The sequence below is a fragment of the Talpa occidentalis genome, unplaced genomic scaffold (assembly GCF_014898055.3).
Source record: "Talpa occidentalis isolate TD23 unplaced genomic scaffold, MPIMG_talOcc4v2.1 talOcc4.6, whole genome shotgun sequence".
In the NCBI taxonomy this organism is placed as follows: Eukaryota; Metazoa; Chordata; class Mammalia; order Eulipotyphla; family Talpidae; genus Talpa; species Talpa occidentalis.
Genome location: NW_023604972.1, coordinates 111,695,368 through 111,716,420, shown reverse-complemented (window position 1 = coordinate 111,716,420; position 21,053 = coordinate 111,695,368). Strand labels below are relative to the sequence as shown.

Sequence of the window (21,053 nt, the reverse complement as noted above, 5' to 3'; positions counted from 1 at the left end):
TAAACTAATTCTCAGAGCTGCCTAGTGAGCAAGATCTAGAGAAAGCAGTGATGGCCCTGGTTAGTTAGGTGACTGGGAAAAAACAGAATTAGTGTATTTCCCTCAGAATGTAAAACAATTTTAGAAAAAAAAAATTATCTTGAATATTATCTCAAAATTAACAAAGCAATCTATTCTGTGCATGCAACAGTGAAAATTTTCCTTTTTTGACAGCATTTTATCTGTTCATAGCAGAAAATGAGGTATCTGTTACACTGAAGTTTATACTGTCTATAATTTATATCTTCTGAAGTTACATGTTCCTTTGCCTCTTAAACAGTAATTTTATCTTTCCTTGATGACTCAGTATTATCAAAAAGGTAAAATAATATTTATATTCTGCTGCAACGTAGTGGTAGTATCAGGCTACCTGCCCTGAGGTCTCAAGGTCTCCTGAGCCGAGGCTATGCTTTTTAAGTTTTCAAGAACTTAAAAAAAGTTCTTACCAATCTGTCTCCTCTTTAGTCCCACCCTGCTTTTAAATTTATTAAAGGTGACAAACTAGACAACCAAGTGTATTGAAATTGTACATTAAAAATAGGTTAGTGAAGGCCAAACAGTCTGTTTTATGAGTAAAGCTCACAAACCTTATTGTAGGTATGCCTTTGCTTAGATTCTGATCTGATTATTCATAGCTGTATTTAATGGTATCTTTCCTCACTAAAAAAGGACACATAAGTGTGCGTGCGGCTGTATAATATCATTATGTTCTGTCCTTCATTAGTACTTCCATTAAAAGACATAAAGGAATCTGAGTTCTAGTTCTTGGAAATCTGCTTCCCCCATTTAATAGCTGTTTAAGAAGTTAGTTATCTAGTATAAATTCTTTTCTCACTAAAAGCAGATGGGGTCAAATCAGGTAGAGTACATAAAAAAATCTCTTATTTTTCCAGCTCTGTGAGCTTTCCTTTTGATGGTCAAAGCAACATTGCCGAACAAAAATATTAACTTTACTCTGTCAATAACACCCCCTACGGTTCAGAGAGGTTAAGAATGACTTGCTGAGAGTCACACATCTAGTAACTAGTAACTATGAAGACTAGAAGTCTTTTCAATAGCCACACAGAAAAGTTAAAGATGTATTTGTCCAAAGAGTCAGCAAAGGTATATCAACTTCATTGTTTCTACTCACGTATACCTCTTAAATAAGTGTGATGTATGGTACCATCTTCTTGTTGCCAGTCTGGGACACAGGGTGATTTATCCGATAATACACACCATTCAAGTATATATTTGTTTACAGATTCATTTGGAGCAGTCCATTCAACCCAAAGCATGTTATCTTTGGGAAATGCTTTAAGATCCGTTATAGGGCGAGTACCTTTAAACAGAGTTTGAATACTAATTTGATAAATCAACATTATAAATCTGAAACTTTGACATTTTCATTTCCATAACCATGTGATCTATCTTGCTATCAAATTTTATGTTCTGTAAAATTAACATGTATTTCCATGAATTAAAAAATTATTTCATTGTAATTTACATGTAAGGTAGTCTATTTTTGAAACTTAAAACCTTCCTTTCCTAAAGTTCTTCAAATTTTTGTTATGTAAATTGCATTTTTCTTCTTTGAAGCTATAAAACTACAGATAGATAAATGTAGCTATAAAACTATATATTTTAGTCGTGTGTGTGTGTGTATGTCCCCCAAGCCTCAAAATATTTTTAAAAACTAGATTATTAGAAAATCCTTAAATTAATTAAATAGCTTACTGCAAAGTTTAAATGAGCCATATATGATATAGCATATTGTCTGACTGCTGACTGATTTTTTAAAATATGATCATCCCTGAATTGAAGAGACAGTCTTATGACTTATGTTTTTATGGAAGTCCTGTCAATATCTAAGCACCTCTTTTTATCCATAAGTCAGGTTCCATCTCAGACACAAACCTTGAAAGTCATAGGCAGGGATAGTTAAAATAGATGCATCTGATCTGCCAACCAGATTTCTTGCTGTCAGAGTTGCTATATAGCGGTCATTCGTGAGGTTTGTTATCAGTTTTGTGTCATTAACTGTGTAATTTTGTGAACGTGATTTCCATCTTGTTAGAGTCACTTCATAATCCAAGATTTTTCCATTGGCTTCAAAAGGAGGCAAAGCCTGTAGTAAAAAAGTTTAAACATTTCATAATTCTTGAATAAAATTAATCCATTTTTGTTTATATACATAAATTTTGCTATGTCAAATATCTAAATATTTAATCAGAAGGGAGTGACAAATCTCATTCTCAACTCATTAAGGAAAACTACATATTGAATGAAGCATGACATCAACTAAGAGGGAAAGTAGCATCATTCTGTTAACTTTTATTTCTATATACAATTCTATACTGTGGCTTATGTGGACCTAACTACTTCTTTCAGCCTAAATATTTTTCATTTAAGTACAATATATTCATGTATGTATATGAAGTGCACACAAGTTTATATTTCCTATTATTTGCATATATTTTGATTACCTAAAATCCTTATTGTTTTCTCTGAGGCACGCAGGAAAATTCAATAAAGTACATATACTGGACAAATAAAGTATAAGCCCTCCCCCCCACGAAAGTTACGAAGCCTGATTACACAGTACATAGAGTTATTAAAAATACCTACTAAATGCTTTGCTAATATTCAGATGAATAAAAATTTAAGTTAAAGCTCCAGTTATAATATCACCTAAAACGTATTTATATGAGCTAAAAGAATGTCATTTTTTACCTTCCATATAAGTTGTACAGATCTAAAGCCATGAGCATGGGATGGACGGATCTTATACCAGAAACTTGGTGCTCTGGATGGTCCTAAAGAAATGACAAATGTTTTAAAACAGAAGTTTTATTATAACAGTAAAATAAAATTCTAGAAATTATTCTTACTTTGTTCTTAATATTCTTGTCTTTTAGTCACAAGATGTATCAAACTCTTTATACCAGAATTTTATCATACCGGCATGATATGCCTGGGTCTTCCTGTTGTCAGCATGATACAGATCATATTGGAATTCTTCTAATCTCTAATATTGTTAAAAGCTACAAATATATCCTAAACAATAAACAAAATGCATCACTATTTCCTATGCTAAAAAAAGAAAAATCACATTAAAATACATGCTTAAACAACTCCAATGTGTGTCAGAAAACAAAATAAATGGAGTAATTATTCTGTGAGTAACAGGATATAGTAGCAATAAATTCACAGGATTATTGTGAAAATCACTGACAATGAAAAGCACTTTATAAAACATCAAATGCTACTAAGTTTTAAAATTTCCTCTAGGATCAACTGATTTTTCAAATTTTTATAAACTGCAAAACATATTGGGTTGTCAAAAAAGTGATGATGTGGGCCTCCCCGGTGGCGCAGCGGCTGAGCGCTGGGTTGCATAGCTGCCTGCAGCCTCTGCAGCGCCGGTTCGATTCCTGGCCACTGGGTGAGGGCCCCACATGACGCGCAGACCTCTCCTGCCACCCGCTGCTCCCCTCAGCAGTGTACTTCAGTCTGCCTGCTCTGCTAAGTCCAAGATATAGTTCATAGCTTTCCAAACTCCAGGGATCTCTTTGATTTGACAAAAATTATGTACCATTTCCTCAGAAAATGCACACAGGCACAAAGTCGAATATTTTGTCTACATTTTGAAGTATTTCAGGAACTTCTCCCAAATGACCCATATACCACTAAAAGTCCCAAAAATCCCAGATTAAGAACTCTGAACCAGTGATAGATTAATTTTCTTTCTTGGCATTTATGAGTTGAGAGAAAATTCTTTGTGGAGGTAACTTTTCTGCCTTTGACATTCTCAAATCAATACCTATCTAAATCAGTAGTGGAGCTGGAAGAGAAGAGAAGTTTAAAAGCAATGGCTGCTGCCACTGAGACCTGAAGGGAGTGACTACAACAGGAAAAACTTTAAAAAGAAAACCATGATTATTTCTACATGGTAATAGAATTTAGTAACTTTAGTTACTGTTATTAGCAACTTAGATTTAGTAACTTGTTTGGGGAGGAATAATGGGAGTATGTCCTTTGATCCTTTTGGAGTCTACACTATATACTTTGTATCATGGGAAAAAAAGAAAAATCAACCAACCAATCCAAAACTTCAGGATCCTTTTCCAGGGGACTATCAAGTACTGTTAAAAAAAAAAATACAGTACAACTATCTTTTTTGATAGTGAGAGGCTAGATATATTTTGCTAGGTAGTGTGACTGATTAATGATTCAGAGTATGACTGTAAGTTAGGCCTCTCCCTGGAATATTTTCTTTTTACAAACTGTTTTGGACCTCTCAACCATTAAGTTAAAAGTTTTCTCATAGTATCTAAGACACTGCTTCATGATCACTTTCTTAATTAGTTATTAAATAGATTTACACTATCAATAATACATATTAAACTTTACATTTTGATGACCTTTGATAAAAGTGCAAAGTATTGAATAAAATGATCACAAAATAAGAAAGAATAAGATCTATATTATTAAAACCAGACAGTTCATATTTAGAATTCCAACAGCTTTATTTCTTCATATACTTATTTACTTACTGTCTTCATATGTGATGCCCCTTGCTTCTTCACTCCAGTCACTCCAGAATCCTTTACCATCTTCCTGCATACAACGAATCCTAAAGACATACTCTGTAAAAGGTTTAAGGTCCTGGACAGTGAATGAAGATCGGGTAGATGTTGTATCTTCAGAGGGAATCTGAGAAATAAATCCAAGTCGAAAACTAGTCAAAATCAGTATATTTAATAGATTTGGGGAGCATGAAAACATCTATTAACTCATTCTTCCTCCCTTTTATTTTTCTTTCTGGGACCTGTAACACTCAGGGTTTTAGCAGGAAAAAGATGGCACACTCAGAATTTAAGATGACTTTAGTAAAGGGAATAGGGCAGAATGTAAGAAAACCTTGGATATTGCAGTCAATACTATGGGGCTTGTAATGTTACCCTTAAGCCTTAGCTTAAGGGGATGCTAAAGGGTAATGGGATGGGGGTACACATGTTGGTCTTACTTCCCTTCTTTTTGTTTCTTCTGCCAGGCCCCCTCCTCCCTCTAACTAAATTCACTAAGAAACTATAAGGAATAGGAACCCAGATAAAAATCATACAGGTTAGCATTCCAAGACAAAGAGCAGGGTGGAGAAGGTTATAGATCTAGATAGGAGTTGTGGGAAAAAAATGTGTTTTTTAAGAAAAAGGAGGGGCCTCCCCGGTGGTGCAGCGGTTGAGCTCTGGGCTTCGAAGCTGCCCACAGCCTCTGCACTGCCGGTTTGATCCCCGGCTGCCGGGCGAGGGTCCCACATGGCGCGCAGACCTCTCCTGCCGCCCGCTGCTCCCCTCAGCAGTGAACTTCGTCAGTCTGCCTGTTCTGTTCCCCACTCTGGCTCTGGTGAATTCTCTCACCCTCCCGTGCTTTTGACTGTACCCAGTGCTTGTATAAATAAATAAATAAATCTTTAAAAAAAAAAAAGAAAAAGAAAAAGGAGAAGCCTAAATAGCTCTTTCTCCTACCCTGAGATCAATATTAGATATGAAATAGTTGTCAGGTTTTTTTTTGTACCACTAAATTAAGATTCTATGTAAAAAAAATATTTTGAAGAACTTCAAATAAGTATTCTCTCTGTTCAACATGAAGCACTGATCCATTTTGGTTTCTTTCTTTTTTCAGTTGTAGGTAAGTGTCTGAATAGAGGGCAGAAGTAGTAAGGTCATGATCCTCAATTCCCTTATGAATTCATTATTACAACCAGAAAAAGCAAAAGCATACTGCTAGTAACAAAAGTAATTATATATAACATAAAGCAGTGTGGGGAGTTCAGTACTATGGTGACAGCCTGTTTTTTTTTTTAAATAATAAATTTTATTTTTATATTCCCCATACAATTGCAACCCCCCCATTCTGACCCCAATCCCTCCCCTCCTGCCCCCCACCCCCCAAAAAGTGTCTCTGCTTCATAGTTTTTTGTTGATTTTGATTTTCACTTTCTTATAGTTATTCATTTTCCTGGTCCCTTATTTAAGTTTTCTAGATTCCTGCTATGAGTGAGACCATCCAGTATTTTTCTTTTTCTTTCTGGCTTATTTCGCTGAGTATGATCCCTTCCAGCGCCATCCATGTTGCTGCAAATTGCATGTGTTTATCTTTTTTGAATGCTGAGTAATATTCCATGGTATATATGTATATGGTGACAGCCTTTTTATTTTTTAAAAAATCCCAAATATTTCTCTGCTGACAGCATCTTTGGGTATATAGCCCTTTTCCTTTTCAGTCATACAAGTGCCCACCAAGTTCTTGCTCTACCACAAAAGTGTTGGCAAATTTCCTATAAAGGTCTAGAAAGTAAATATCCTGAGGTATGGCAACATAGTTTCTGTTATAACTATTCAACTCTTCCACTCTAGCACAAAAATAGCCAAAGCCAATATAAACAAATTAGTGTGGTTATTTTCCAATAAAACTTTATTTACAGAAACAGGTGGCATAGCTGAATTTGGCCTGCAGTCATAGACTGCCAAACCCTACTCTACCTTTACACATAAGCTTCTCATTTCTATTCTCCACTTAATTATTTGTGTTCCTCACTTCTGATGAAAAATGCTAGTCTCTAACACTCTATAGCACTTCTCTATTTCATTTAAAGGAGACTATATGCAGCAAATTATATTTTTTATTTGGAAATCTCCCTGTTTGCCCTTGCTTGAAATACAGATCAACAGATATCAAGCTAAATATTTCATATAACCAGATGCATAAGACAATCTGAAAATGATTGAGACTTTTAGGTTAAAGTATTCAAAAAAGACTATTTGAATAAAAAGTAATTTTTAATTTACCTGGCTCCAAGTTGAGGAATCTTTGGTCTTATATTGAATGTTGTATTTCAGCCTTATAAAATTCTTAATATTTGAATTGATCCATGTCAATTTCAAGATACTAGACAGTTCTTCTGAGTTGCTGACTGATAAATTATGGGGTGGATTGGGTTTCACTGAAGAATAAAATAAATACTAAGTTTATTATGTTATACTATTACAACTTCTTATACAAATTCAAATATACTCTTTATATTTTAAAATTTTCATTTATTCTTGCAAAGTCAACAAATTTCTTTGAAAATGCTATTATGCTACAGTATAACAGAAAAGAAAGGTTTCTAAAGAAACTAGTGTTGTTTTCCTTGTCAGTTTACTACATTTGTTAATCTTCTTGGGTTCAAATATTAAAAGAAAACTGAATATAATGTATGAAACTAAAGAAAATAAAGATAGGATACTTATATACTATGATTACAAAGCTGTAAAACTTAAAATTGAACAAATACCAGAAAATAGCATTTAAAATGTGTGGAAGAATATTTTTCTTTTTCCAAATTGCTTTGATGTTGATGAATTTGTAAAATCATTAATAAAATGCTTATTTCAACATTAATTAAAATCTAAAAAATAATTTATAAAACACTGTGTATCCCCATAAATGCTCAAATTCAGGTTTACAATTACCTTTATCTACAGGATCAAAATTGATGTGATCTGAGGTAGCCTTCCCAAGGGCATTCTCTGCTTCTACCCAGACTTCAATGTTGACAAAATACACAGGAGAATAATCAACAGTGCATGAAGTGGGGGTGCTTCGCTTTGTTTTACAATCCGCAAACTTCTCTGTTGCCCTAAATATAAAAATGAAAGAATCAGTCACTTAAAAGATTTGAAAGAAATTAGAATGAAAAAAAAAAGGTCATACCAGATTGGTGTAACTTGGAATTAAATAAGCTAATTCTAGTAAGTTTGGAATAAAATTATTGGTCACTAGAAACATATAATTCCTTAAAAGCTAATCTGCCTTTACCTGATTGTCTTTATTTTTTTTTTTAAGATTTATTTATTTTTTATACAGAAGTTGGGGTACAGGCCAGAGGTGTGGGAGAGTGAGAGGATTCACCAGAGGCAGAGCAGGTTGCAGAACAGGCAGACGACAGAAATACACTGCTGAGGGGAGCAGGGGCGAGACAGGAGAGGTCTACCACGCCGTGTGGGATTCTCGCAGGCCGGCTGGGATTGAACCCGCACTGCAGAGGCTGCAGACAGCTTCACAGGGTGGCGCTCAACCTGCTGCGCCGCCAGCAAGGCCCTACCTGAGTGTCTTAAAATGCAGAATTATTTTCAAAATTTTACTGTTAATACTACATTCAGTTTTACAATCTACCTTACTGACTCTTCTCCCAAACTTATCTATTACCTTATGATTTTAATACTGTTTCTTTCCTGGGCCTCCCTGGTGGTGCAAGGGGTTAAGCACAGCACTGTGAAGCTATCTGTGGACTCTGAAGCACCACAGATAGATCACAGGCCGGCCAGGGAGCTACCCACATGGCGCAGCAGACCTCTCCTGTCTCGCCTGCTGCTCTCCTCAGCACTGTGTTTCAGTCAGTCTGGCTGTTCTGTTCCCCACTCTGTCTCTGGTGACTCTTCTAACTGCCCCCCACCCTGCATCTCTGGCCTGTACCCCAGTTTTTGTATGCAAATAAATGAATCTTTAAAAAAAAATACGGTTTCTTTCCTTTACTAAATCCTTGCTGTACTAACAGTGGCTTTCTGTAAGAACAATATATTTTTACTAACAAGCATGATATGGTAGGAGATGATAGGAGAACAGAGATAAGAATTTCTATCAGCTGGGAAAATTCCCTAAGCTTCTTTTCAGCCAAACTTAGGCAATCACTTTCTGATTTTTATTACCATAGGAAGTTTCAAGTGGTATTACTGTATTTATTCACATGTTTAAATTATGCATTGATATTTACATATCAATATGTAATATTTATATACACACTAATTTAAAAATAGATAAAACAAGTGAGGTAGGGCCTCCCTGGTGGCGCAGCGGTTCAGTGCTGGGTTGCGAAGCTGCCTGCAGCCTCCGCAGCACTGGTTCGATCCCCGGCCACCAGGCAAGGGTCCCACATGGTGCGCAGACCTCCCCTGCCACCAGCTGCTCCCCTCCGCAGTGTACTTTGGTCCTTCTGCCTGTTCTGCTCCCTGCTCTGGCTCTGGCGAATTCTCTCACCCTCCCACGCTTCTGATTATACCCAGTGCTTGTATAAATAAATAAATCTTAAAAAAAAAAAAAAAAGTGAGGTAATCTCTAGGAGGAGGGATACAGGAGATAGGAAACTAAGACTACTACTATGAATAAAACTTGTACAGATTTGACTTTTTGCATTTTGTTACTTTACATTAAGAAACCTCCTAAATATCAGAAGCAATCAGAAACATATAAACTCTTGCAATAGGTTGTGATATAATACATAGAAAGGAACTACTTCCAGTAATTTAATTACATCCTTGGTGAAAGGAAAAAAACTCAAAACTGTTTTTAGTAATCATATTGTTCATACTCATACTAGCATTTTCTGTAGTTATATTTATCATGGAATAAAGCAAATGAATAATTATGTTGGTGGTGCTGGAACCAAGATTTTCAGATACAAAAGCTGTTGATGTTAGAGGGATGAAATAAAAAATCTATAGTTCTGATTTTAAATTGGAAATATCGATATGAATTCATGATGTATTTTATCTTAAAAAAACTTTTCCCTAGCTCTTTCCACTGAAAAAGACCAGAAATAGGGGCCTCCCCGTTGGCGCAGCGGGTTGAACTCAACGCCATGAAGCTGTCCATAGCCTCTGCAGTGCAGGTTTGATTTCTGGCCAGCCAGGGAGATACCCACATGGTGCGGCAGACCTCTCCTGTCTCGCCCGCTGCCCCCCTCAGCAGTGTACTTCAGTGGATCTGCCTGTTCTGCTCCCCATTCTGTCTCTGATGAATTCTCTCATCCTCCTGCAACTCTGGCTGTACCCCAGTTCTTGTACAAATAAACAAATCTTAAAAAAAAAAAAAAAGACCAGAGACAACGATTCCACTGGCAATGTGTTTCCCTAATATCCAGTCTCTAAATAGTATTTCACGTCAAATGGATAGCTACTCGGGAAATGGTTGATTCTAGGACAGAAACTATATGTTAAGATGAATCTGGAAAATCATGTCATATCAGAATCAAGGAAGTTAGTAAGACTAATGAAGTTGTGTCAAAAGGATGATAAAAGGAATACATTCCCACTAACTAAAGATGGGACAATTTAAGTATCAAGAATAATAATGATAATAGATTAAGACATAACACATGCTTAAATATAAATACACAATGAGGGGATAAAAATCTTCATTACCTACTTTGGAAAAACGTTAGTGAAACAACTCAAAACTGGTGTTAATAAAGGGAAATTATGACACTACTTTTTCTTATATGTGTCTCAGAGTAATGATAGCTGATAAAGAAAAGTTTAAGTATTTCATGGGAAAAAAGATAAAATACCACCATTTTGTATTTCATGACAGCTTAAAACTTTAAGTGAAAAAATAATGGGGCAGTCTTTGCTGAAAGTCACCATGGTTTCCTTCAATGGTGTTTGGAGAGACTCATGCCTGACCTAGGCCAGTAACTTAAGAGTCAGCCCTCTGCCTCACAGCAACCTTGGATCTCCTAGGACTTCTTATTACTGACAGGGGATAATGCAGTGGCCACCTCTCCTCAGCTGTCTGCAATGAAGACTGTGATCCCTAGAAAGTTCCAGAATTATCACCAGGATTCTGGGCTGCCATCAACTTCTTGATAAACTTGGAACTATCTGCCTCCTACATCTACCTGTACATGTCTTACTTCTTTGACTAAGATGATGTGGCTTTGCCAAATATTTTCTTCTTTAATTTTAGGTGGAGAAGGACATACTGAGAAATTGATGAAATGCAGAACCCAAGAGGTGGCCAAATATTCCTTCAGGATATGGAGAAACCAGATTCTGACAACTGGGAAAATGTTTTTGAAAGTAATGGGAATGTGCAATTATACTTAGAAAAGAGTATGCATCAGTCACTACTGGAGTGGCACAAAATGCATACTAACAAAAACATCCCCCATTTTGTGTGACTTCACTGAGATATATTTTTCATCAAAGAATTGGGTTACCATATAACCAACCTGCACAAGATGGGAGTCCCTGAATCTGGCATGACTGAGTACCTCTTTGACAAGCAAGGCCTGGGAGACAATACAAGGAGAGTTAAGTCTGAGGCTAACTTGCCATAGGGTGAATCTCTGGTCACCAGTTCAATGCATGTATGTTGGAGTTATCTTTACTAAAACATCTACTTATGGCTTTTAATTTATACTATTCCTTCAAAAAAAAAAAGTAATTTATAACCCCTAATCAACACCCCCCACCAAATATAAAAATGGAAAGGAACATGATTAAATACCCAAAATATTCCACTGAGTCAGTATCATTCCACTGATATAATATGGAACAGACAAAAAGTCTGTACAGAGAAAATCAGATAAAGCAGTTGCTCACAGTATGGGTGGTGACTGAGACTGACGAGGAAAGGACATCTGGAAACTTTCTGGGAATGTTAGTAATGTTTGATATCTGGACAGGGGTTACGAGTCACAGAGGTAAATGCAGAAGCCAAAACTCAGTGACTGATACACTTAAGACATGCCAAGTTTACTTTAAGATGTACATACATTTTACCTAAAAATAAAAATGTTTAAGGGTGAAGTATATTAATGTATGCAACTCATTTTGAAATGTTTTAAAATGATGAATTGATAGAGGGAGAGAAAGATGTATAGATAAGTGATAAAGCAAATATAGTAAAATATTAATTGCAGAATCTAGGTGATGGGGATGTTTAAAAGTTCAATGTAAAATTCTTTCAACTTGATGTTTGAAAAAACTAATGGACTATTAAAATGAAAGGTTATGGCTGACAACACTTGAAACCACAACTCAGTCTTAGTATATCATAAAAAGTAAAGTTAACATTATGTGGGGTTGGGGGATTCCACAGTGGTGGTTCCTTGTGGAAGTACACACTACTCCTAAAATTTTGAGGGGTGGGGGGGAAATCAAACCGGGCCTCCCTGGTGGCGCAACGGTTTAAGCACCGCACTATGAAGCAATCGATAGCCTCTGCAGCATGAATTCGATCCCCCAGCCGGCCAGAAGGAAACCAACATGGCGAGGCAGATCTTTCCTGTCTTGCCCACTGTTCCCCTCAGCAGTGTATTTCAGTCAGTCTGCCTGTGTTCTGTTCCCTGTTTTGTCTGTTGGGTCCTCTCACTCCCCTGCATCTCTGGCCTGTACCCCAGATCTTGTATGCATAAAAAATCTTAAAAAAAAAAAATCAAACCCAAATCTAAGTAAGTCTGCATCTAATAGCATTTTTTTGGAATAAAGGGCCAAAGGAATACATTAAGCAATGTATATCTAATATTTTAATAACTTCATTGTATACAAAAAGGAGAAGCAGATAGAAACTTTCGTATGATTAGAGGGACTTAAAGACATAATTTGCAATACATGAAATTTAGGTTTTGATTTGAAAAAAATGTAAAAATACATTTGTGACATATCTGGGGAAATTTGAACACTCAAGTATTTTCAGTTATATTTGGAAATAATAATGTTATGCAGCTATGTTATCTAAAAAGTGTGCTTAAAATGAGATATGTACAAAATATTTAAGAATGAGAAAAAATGATAACAATGATTTTATTCAAGACAGTCTGGGTGGGGTATATTTCAATAAGACTGGTCGTGAGCGGATCACTGCTGCAGATGGATGATGGATACATGGGGATTATACTATTCTCACATTTCAGATGTTCTAGAATAAAAGATTAAATTAAATGGTTTTAAAAATTGTGTATGTTTTGAGGAAAACTCCAGCACAAGTGACTAAACTTAAATTCAACAAACAACTACAATAACTTACCATTCGGATTTTAAAGTGAAGTTTGTATCCAGGTGTGTTTCCTTTCCAGGATCCCACTGACACATCATTTTCTTTCCTTCGTTCACAATGCAAGTCAAATTTTTAGGTTTCTCTGGAGGGACTGAAAAGGAAACAGCAGCAATTCTCAAAAACCTTTATACACATAGATAGCATGTCATTTATACACTAGACATTACCAAGACTATATACTAAGACATTTACAACATAAAGTAGACCAAAATAATACATAACAATGACACTCTTTTTTTAGGTCTCATGTTAAAATGCTGTTCTAGAAAGCTGACAAATACTTGATTTTCAAAGAAGTTACTAAACTTAGGTTACTCTTTAGGCTTTCAATACATTACTAATGCAAATGTAGTTCCATTTCTAAGCTTAATTAAAAAAATAAATGTCCAATTAAAAAAAATCATAGCTGAAAAGTTATAGCATTTCATAAGAGCCAATAGACATTAAAAATGATTTGATATTCACGACAAAGTTTTCAGTAATATAAAATACAAAACAAAACTTACAGCCTGAAATTATTCTGATTCCATAAACATTCTGATCAATCTGTCCAAATGTACGAATGTTGCAAGTGAGCTGGGTAGTTAATGAAGATATATCTGTAAATGTAACACTAGATGCTGTTCTGTTTATGATGGTATATTGTTCACTAGGAACAGTAACGTGGTTTGTTTTCCAGAAAATGTAACTGGCATTTACATGATAATAATCCATACATTTTTCCTTTAGCACACACACTGCGGTGAAATTTGAACCAAGTTGCACAACTGGAGACTCAGGGCTGATATGACCACATGGATTTAAAAGTTCACCTGAAAGGAACAATAATAGAAGATACAAAAGTAGAGTGAATTTTTCTGGTGTAAAATGGTATTTTATATCAGTGCAGTTCCCCAATCTTCAATAAAATATCTTTAAAAATAAGAAAAATAAACAGTGAAAATTAACATGGTCAGAATTTAATACATGAGTTTGTAAAGAAATTACACATCATAAGGCACATGGAGTTAGATTTAAAAAAAGAAACATGAAAACTTCAGCTTTTTTAATAGAATTCTAACTTCACTTTAGGAAATATCGACTGCTGGCAGCATGATTCTCATTTGCTCCACCACCAATCCTGCTCCTTGACTGAGATTCAGGGTACAACTTATACCCTTCAGTGGTAGTCTCTGCTCCTCTCTAGCCATGAATGCTGTTGGAGTATGGTCTGGAGCAAAGAGAGATAGTATATATAATTCATATATCAAAATTAGGCAACAAAGGAAATAGTTTTAACAATCAATGTGTAATATAAAACCCCATGTTAATAAAGAATCAGATTGTATTAAAAAAAAAAATCTACGAATTTTCTCTGACCCTTAGCTTAAATGAAACTATGGTGTTTTTTAGCTAGCAAAAAAGCTTTGTTCTTTAATAAAAAATGACATTCAGATAAAATCATTAAAATCATTATACTCAGACCATGTCTATTTCTGGTACATTGTATTTTTTTCCTTACATGCATTTTACTCAAATCTTAATAAATATATACTTACTATCCTTTTTCTAATGCTTACTCTGAGCCAGGAATCGTCAAAATGCTTTCTGTATATTGGCTCATTTAATCCTCACAATAACCTGAGAAGGTACAGACTATTATCCTCAATTTATAGATTAGGAATCTGAGCCAGATTAAATGACAAGCCAAAGCCCTATAGCTGTTAAGCAAGAGAGGTAGGATGGTATATTTAATGTGATATGTGCACTAAGAGAAGAGCCGAAAGGGTAATCAGCACACACGGAGCTGGAAATCAAGTCCTATAAAGAATGATTAGAACAATGAGTAAGTATAGGCTGGGGAAGAGAGAACTACAGGAGACACATGAAAGCTGTCCTTCAATACTTGTAGAACTGAGCAGTGGAGAGACAAAGTAGACCTACTCCAGAAGGAGGATTATCGGGAAAGTTACAAGCAGAAAAATTTGGGTTCAAATTTGAGGAAAGACTTTCTAAAGAAGTTTTTAACAAAAGTTTTCTACGAAGTTGCATTCGTAGGTTTTGAGAGAGTTGAATCAATTTTCCTTCCTCCCAATATGTCAGACTTAATTTTTATTCTATACTGTGTTTTTATGAGACAAGTTTACTGATTATATGCTTAGATGTCATGGCTATGTTACATTGCTAAAAGTTTCTGAGTATTTGTTCTTGACGTCTACACTTACCTCATTGTGAGCCAGTTACAACCAGTTCTTAAGACAGGCAAAAGGTTGTTTACCGATGTGAACAGTACTCTTTATTTATTTTGGTATCACAATCACAAATCAGTAGATAACTTTGGCCACAAAGAAGTAAAGTACTAAGAGGTGGGCCTTCCTAGTGGCCTACAGGTTAAATTTCAGCCCTATCACCACTATAGTCTGAGTTCGATCAGGCCAGGGAGCTAATCCACATATGGCCTAGCAGACCTCTCCTGTCTCACCCACTGTTACCCTTAGCAGTATATTTCAGTAAATCTGCCTGTTCTGCTCCCCACGCTGCCTCTGCTGAATTCTCTCTCACACACGCCCTCCCCTGCATGTCTGGTCTACATCCCAGCTGTTCTATGCAAAAAAAATAAACAGATTTTTCTCTAAAAATAAAACCTTTTTCCTTTCCTATCTTGAAGTTATTGTTGGTATAACTAAACAGCATTTAGAATTATTGAGTGTTTCAACTCAAATTATGTAAATTATTCACTTTCAATAATGATCAAAGAAAAACTAACTATATAAGCATAATTATATAATAAGCAAAGCTTAATTATATATTTAAAAAAACACCTAATCTATAGGGGTGGGAGGAAGGGTATTTCATGAACCTTACCTATACATTCAGAGATGAGAAAAAGAAACAAGGCTTGTATTATCCAAGTCCGTAACGTCAACATCTTGCACAGATATTTCTGTAAAAGATATGTAGTGTTATTTCAATTTTTTCTACTACATGCAAGCGTAAACAATTTCTAAAGTTCTTTTACTTGTGTGTAGATTTTCATGAAAATGCAGAAAACAAGTTTACATAGACTATTGCTGGGAAACATAACTTGTACTTTAATTAAGAGAACAACCCTCCCTATTATGTGAAGTCTTGCACTCTAAGCAAATACTGGCAAAACTCACCATAACACAAGTTCAAAAAAATACTTGACAAAATGGGAAAAAAGATCTGTAATTCATAGTATGATCAAAAATATCTCCTGATAAGTGAAAAATGCCTACAAATCACTAAAAAAAACCACTAACACCTAGTAGAAAAACATGAGAGATGAGTTGAATAGTCAATTTATAGAAAAGGAATTATAAGAAGCGCAAACATGAGATAATACTTTCAAATCATTCATAATGAGAATTACAAATTAAATTTACCCAGATAGGAATGTAAGATAATATAGGTAATCTGGAAAACAATTTGTCAGTTCATTAGTAAGTTAATGGCATATCAGAACTCAACATTTCCACTCCTAAGCATATATCTAAGAAATATAAAAAATAGATGTCCATAAGGAGACTTGAACATTCATAACTTTCACATAGTTTTATTCACAATAGTCCTAAAATGGAAACAACCCAAATGTCCATCAAATGATGAATGGATAAACAAAATATCCAAACAATGGTTTATCCATACAATGAAACACTATTCAGTAATATAAGGAATGAACTAGTGAAATAGCAATCAAAAGCATCACGCCAAATGAAGTCAGACTTTATAGCTCTATTTATAAGACATTCAAGAAATGGCAAAACAGGGATTGGCTGGGGTTGCGGTATGGAAGGGGAATGTTAGAATTTTGGGGAAGGACAGAAATATTTTAAGACCTGATTGCCACTGTGATGACAAGACTCTACACATATGTCAACCCTATTTTCAAGCAAAGACGTTAGCCTGGCAATTTCATGGAAACTAACAGAAGACATGACACTCTAAAGTCAGAAACAAAGAAATTTATTACTCAGACAATAGCAGTAGTCAGAGTATCAACATTTTCTTTTGCAGTTGCCTAGCCCCAATTCCCACAATGCGATCATTGGGAAGATTCAGGTAACACTTGCACATGCAGTGGGCTGTGTTACAGTAGAAAAAGACTAAACTTAGGAAATGTACATTTTATTAAATGGTAGTAAGCATGCTTGCCCTCTGGTCTAGGAAGAGAAAACTTTTTCAAAGTTGTACACAAACCTGTCCTTTGATCTACACAGAAACACCATTTCTACCTTTCAACTTAGAAATGATAGTCTAGAAAAAAAGGTAGGCAGGTTGCTAGTAATACCTATAGAAATGTGCAATACCTGTAAGGAATTGTATCCTAACAAACTGTACATTAAAAATTGATGAATTTCATTGTTCATAAATTAGACTTCAATGAAAAACAAAAATTACCCAGAAAAGGTATATAGATAAAAGAAACGAGTCTTAACCCTCCAAAAGACAGATATAATAAGGAAGTTCTGACATTTTTACTCATTAAAGTTGAAGAGTAGAATCAATCAAAAATACATAGGCAGTAGAATAAGTATGATATATTCAAGTTGCCAAATATATACAGAATCACAGGAATAAAAAGTAAATTACATTATTCACAATAACCATTAGCTGAATCTCATATAAAATATAGAAAAAATCAAACACAAGAGAAGTATACTCTACATGTTTCCCTTACATGAAGTTCAAAAACAGGTAAACTGTGTGCTGAGAGAGATCAGAATAGTAGTTATCTTTTGGTAGGGGAAAGTAGATAGATGGGAATATTCTGAGATGCTAAACATATTCTGTACGTTAATCTGGATGGATGATCTTCACTGAGATGTGTATATTTATGATTTGATGCCTTTGTGTAAGTTGTAGGTAGTAAAAATAGTATGCACATAAAACAAAAAAACCATCCCAACATTATTCTCATCAACACAGTGTTGTGAAATTAACACCTAAAGGCATTCTCATACTCTGCAGGTGACAGTGTAAACTGGTATAACCTTCCAAACACACTGTATACTTGAAGCAACCTAAGTGTTCACATGTGGGGGACTAGACTATGGCACATATATATTATACATGTGGCCATAAAAAAGAGGAAGTTCTAAATATACACATATGTAATGCCATCTAAAATACTCTTGTTAAGATACAGAACAGTTTGTTATTATTTGTGAGAAAAAACAGCAAAAAATATAAAACCTCATTTTCTTACATATATGTAAACTATCTTTACAGGGACACTTTCTACTATATACTCTGCAGCTTTCCAATGTTGTACCACATAACTTTAGTATTTCGTCAAAAATTAATACAACTTAAATTAAAAAATACTAAAGGTATAAACTTTCTCTCCCATGTAAAACTGTTACCTTCTAGATGAGGGTTTCATAGCAGTACACTTGGAACAACAACCCTTCTTTTATTAAGTGTAAATACTAGCTTAACTTTATGTACTCCATAACCATGTTAATGGTTACACTGTAACAAAATTATTTGACAATGAATTGGTTTTTTGGGAAAGAAACTTTACATTTTGAATCATAGTGCAGAGAGGCTCAGTGGGCCAACTGGGAATGAATGCCAATTAGGCAATTACATATTGATACTTCTGTGCAGCCAGAACCAGATGCCTGCACTGTTGTCCTATGATTTTCACAGATACAGCCCACTAATCACTTGTTGGTGATGGATTAAATAAATTAGTGTCTTCCTTGGTTCCTCACACTGACTTTTGAGGGAGCATATTATCTGAATTAAGTCCTTTCTGTGCAGTCATCATGACCTTTCTCTTCAGCCCAGTTTGCCTGCTTGTCATCAGTAGGAATACCTTACCCAGAAATTATGGATGCAACATGGTGACTTCATTGGGACTGCAGACCCTCAAGGCCTGTATGGTCAGCATTCTAGCCCTGTGTAATAACCTTTAAGTCATCAATGTCTGCTACAAATAGCACTTCCAAGTAAAAGTATAAAAAACTAAGTTGCAATAACCATTTTTCCTCACCTGTTTTACTCCTTTAAGTAGTCCTATATTAGAAAAATCCACCAATTCAAAACAATTATTTGAGTATGCTGGTAAAATAATACGATCATACCATTTTGACCATCTACCCTACCAAGTACCTACTTGCTCATGCTACAGAAAAATTTCTCTGTTGTTACTGAAAACTGACAATCTTTCTTTCTTTTTTTTTTTTTTTTTTAAAGATTTACTTATATAAGAGCTGGGGTACAGGCCAAGGGTGTGGGAGGGTGAGAGGATTCACCAGAGACAGAGCAGGGAGCAGAGCAGGCAGACGGACGGAAAGCACTGCTGAGGGGAGCAGTGGGTGAGACAAGAGAGGTCTGCCACACCATGTGGGTATCTCCTTGGCTGGCCGGAAATCGAACCCATGCTGCAGAGACTGTGGACAGCTTCACGGCGGTGCTCTCAACCTGCTGCAACACTGGGAGGCCCCAAAACTGGCAATCTTTCTTTTCTTCTTCTTTTTTTTTTTTTTAAAGATTTATTTATTTATTTATATAAGCACTGGGTACAGTCAGAAGTAAGGGAGGGTGAGAGAATTCACCAGAGCCGGAGTGGGGCGCAGAACAGTCAGAAGGACCGAGGTACACTGCTGAGGGGAGCAGTGGGCGTGGCAGGAGAGGTCTGCACACCATGCGGGACCCTCGCCCAGCAGCCAGGGATCGAACAAGCGCTGCAGACGCTGTGGGCAGCTTCGCAACCCAGCGCTCAACCACTGCGCCACCGGGGAGGCCCAACTGGCAATCTTTCTATCCATGTACATATTCTTATAACAAAACTCTGAAACAAAAGGTTCCATGAAAGTATTTATAATTACTTCAAAGAAAGCTGAACAGTGCCATGAAACACAAAAGGAAATAAGACAAAGGTAAATTTCACATTTTAACAGTCAGAAAGTAATGTTTCCTAATTTTTAAAGAATTGTTAGTGATATGTGATGAGCGAGCATCTACTAGGAACTTGACTTCACAGTCCAAATCTAAGTAATGGAGATACAGTAGAACCATATGAAATATTATATAAAATACAGTCAACTTCATTTTGGGGTTTATTTTGCTTTAAAAATTTATAGAATTGATAGTAGTCTGGTTATCTTACCCCTCCTTTCATTTTGCTAACAGTAAATAATCAACTTGAAAGTCTCTTATTAGCATTATCCTCATCTCTTGCAGAATTTACTATGCATGAATTAGAATTGCACATTACATACACTGACTTCCCCTGAAATCTGCATATTGCCTGGAAAGCATCTATGAAGTTAAAACGTAATTATTAACCACAAATACAGGAATGATTTATCCCAAGAACTGAGTGGTTCTACAGTAGCACTCCGTGTATTACAATTCAACACAGTAACGTGTTGAAAGGTGCTCTATCTAAAGATGCATCACAAAAAACTAAATACTATTAATATTATGGTAACAAACTTAATGATTTTCTTTTAAAAAATGAGAAAAAATTCAATATTATTCCTATATAGTTATTCATTCTCATTCAGTTTCATTCACATGGATTTTCAAATGGGAGAAAAAGCAGTGGAGTTACAATTAATAAATATTAAATAGTTTTACCCTTTATAAATGATTTTTATCACCTGTAAATTGTGAAATTTTAGTTTCTTTCCACTTTCTTTCTAATTTGATCCAAGTATAGAATGAAAAAGCATGATTAAAACATTCAGATTTACATTGCATGTTAGGAAGAATATCAGTATAAAGTTTATTACTAATAATATATTCCTCTTGTAATTGTAAAACAGTAGATGTATATTACAATTATCAAGAAGGCAAAACAATGCTTGTTGAATGAATAAGTTGAACAGGGATAAAGATGGGCAAAATTTCCATATCGTATATCTTTTACACCATGTCATACACAATACAGTGTTACTTTGAATAAATTTACAAAAGTCTGACCACATCTATGTTAACTTTTAAAAAATTATACAACTCTGCTCTATTCCACTAGTACTGATCATAAATTCATAACTAACAATTGTATACAATTTTATGTTACATAAAGTGCTTTCATATAAATTCTTTGATTCTTCTACAATCTAGAAGCATATCGATAAGGCAGGGGTTATAAATTTATTTTTAAAGATTTACAACAAAATTGAAAGAAAGGTACA

The 21,053-nt window shown here is 35.2% G+C and overlaps 1 protein-coding gene and 1 pseudogene across 3 annotated transcripts in view; one reads left to right on the top strand and one right to left on the bottom strand.

Moving 5' to 3' along the window:
* Positions 1-21,053, bottom strand: part of IL6ST (interleukin 6 cytokine family signal transducer) — a 42,927-nt gene that overhangs the window by 10,168 nt on the left and 11,706 nt on the right. For 2 of the 3 annotated variants that reach the window (XM_037530804.2, XM_037530803.2), the window contains 9 exons: positions 15,745-15,823; positions 13,407-13,712; positions 12,871-12,991; positions 7,536-7,702; positions 6,870-7,024; positions 4,575-4,734; positions 2,752-2,834; positions 1,936-2,146; positions 1,178-1,360 (listed from right to left, as the gene is read on the bottom strand). In XM_037530804.2, coding sequence (XP_037386701.1) covers positions 1,178-1,360; positions 1,936-2,146; positions 2,752-2,834; positions 4,575-4,734; positions 6,870-7,024; positions 7,536-7,702; positions 12,871-12,991; positions 13,407-13,712; positions 15,745-15,808 — 1,450 coding nt within the window. In that variant the 5' untranslated portion in view covers positions 15,809-15,823. Of the gene's footprint in view, positions 1-1,177; positions 1,361-1,935; positions 2,147-2,751; positions 2,835-4,574; positions 4,735-6,869; positions 7,025-7,535; positions 7,703-12,870; positions 12,992-13,406; positions 13,713-15,744; positions 15,824-21,053 lie in introns of those variants that run through there. The other variant, XM_037530805.2, reaches the window with a different exon arrangement.
* LOC119261266 (ferritin heavy chain-like) lies at positions 10,638-11,179 on the top strand (annotated as a pseudogene).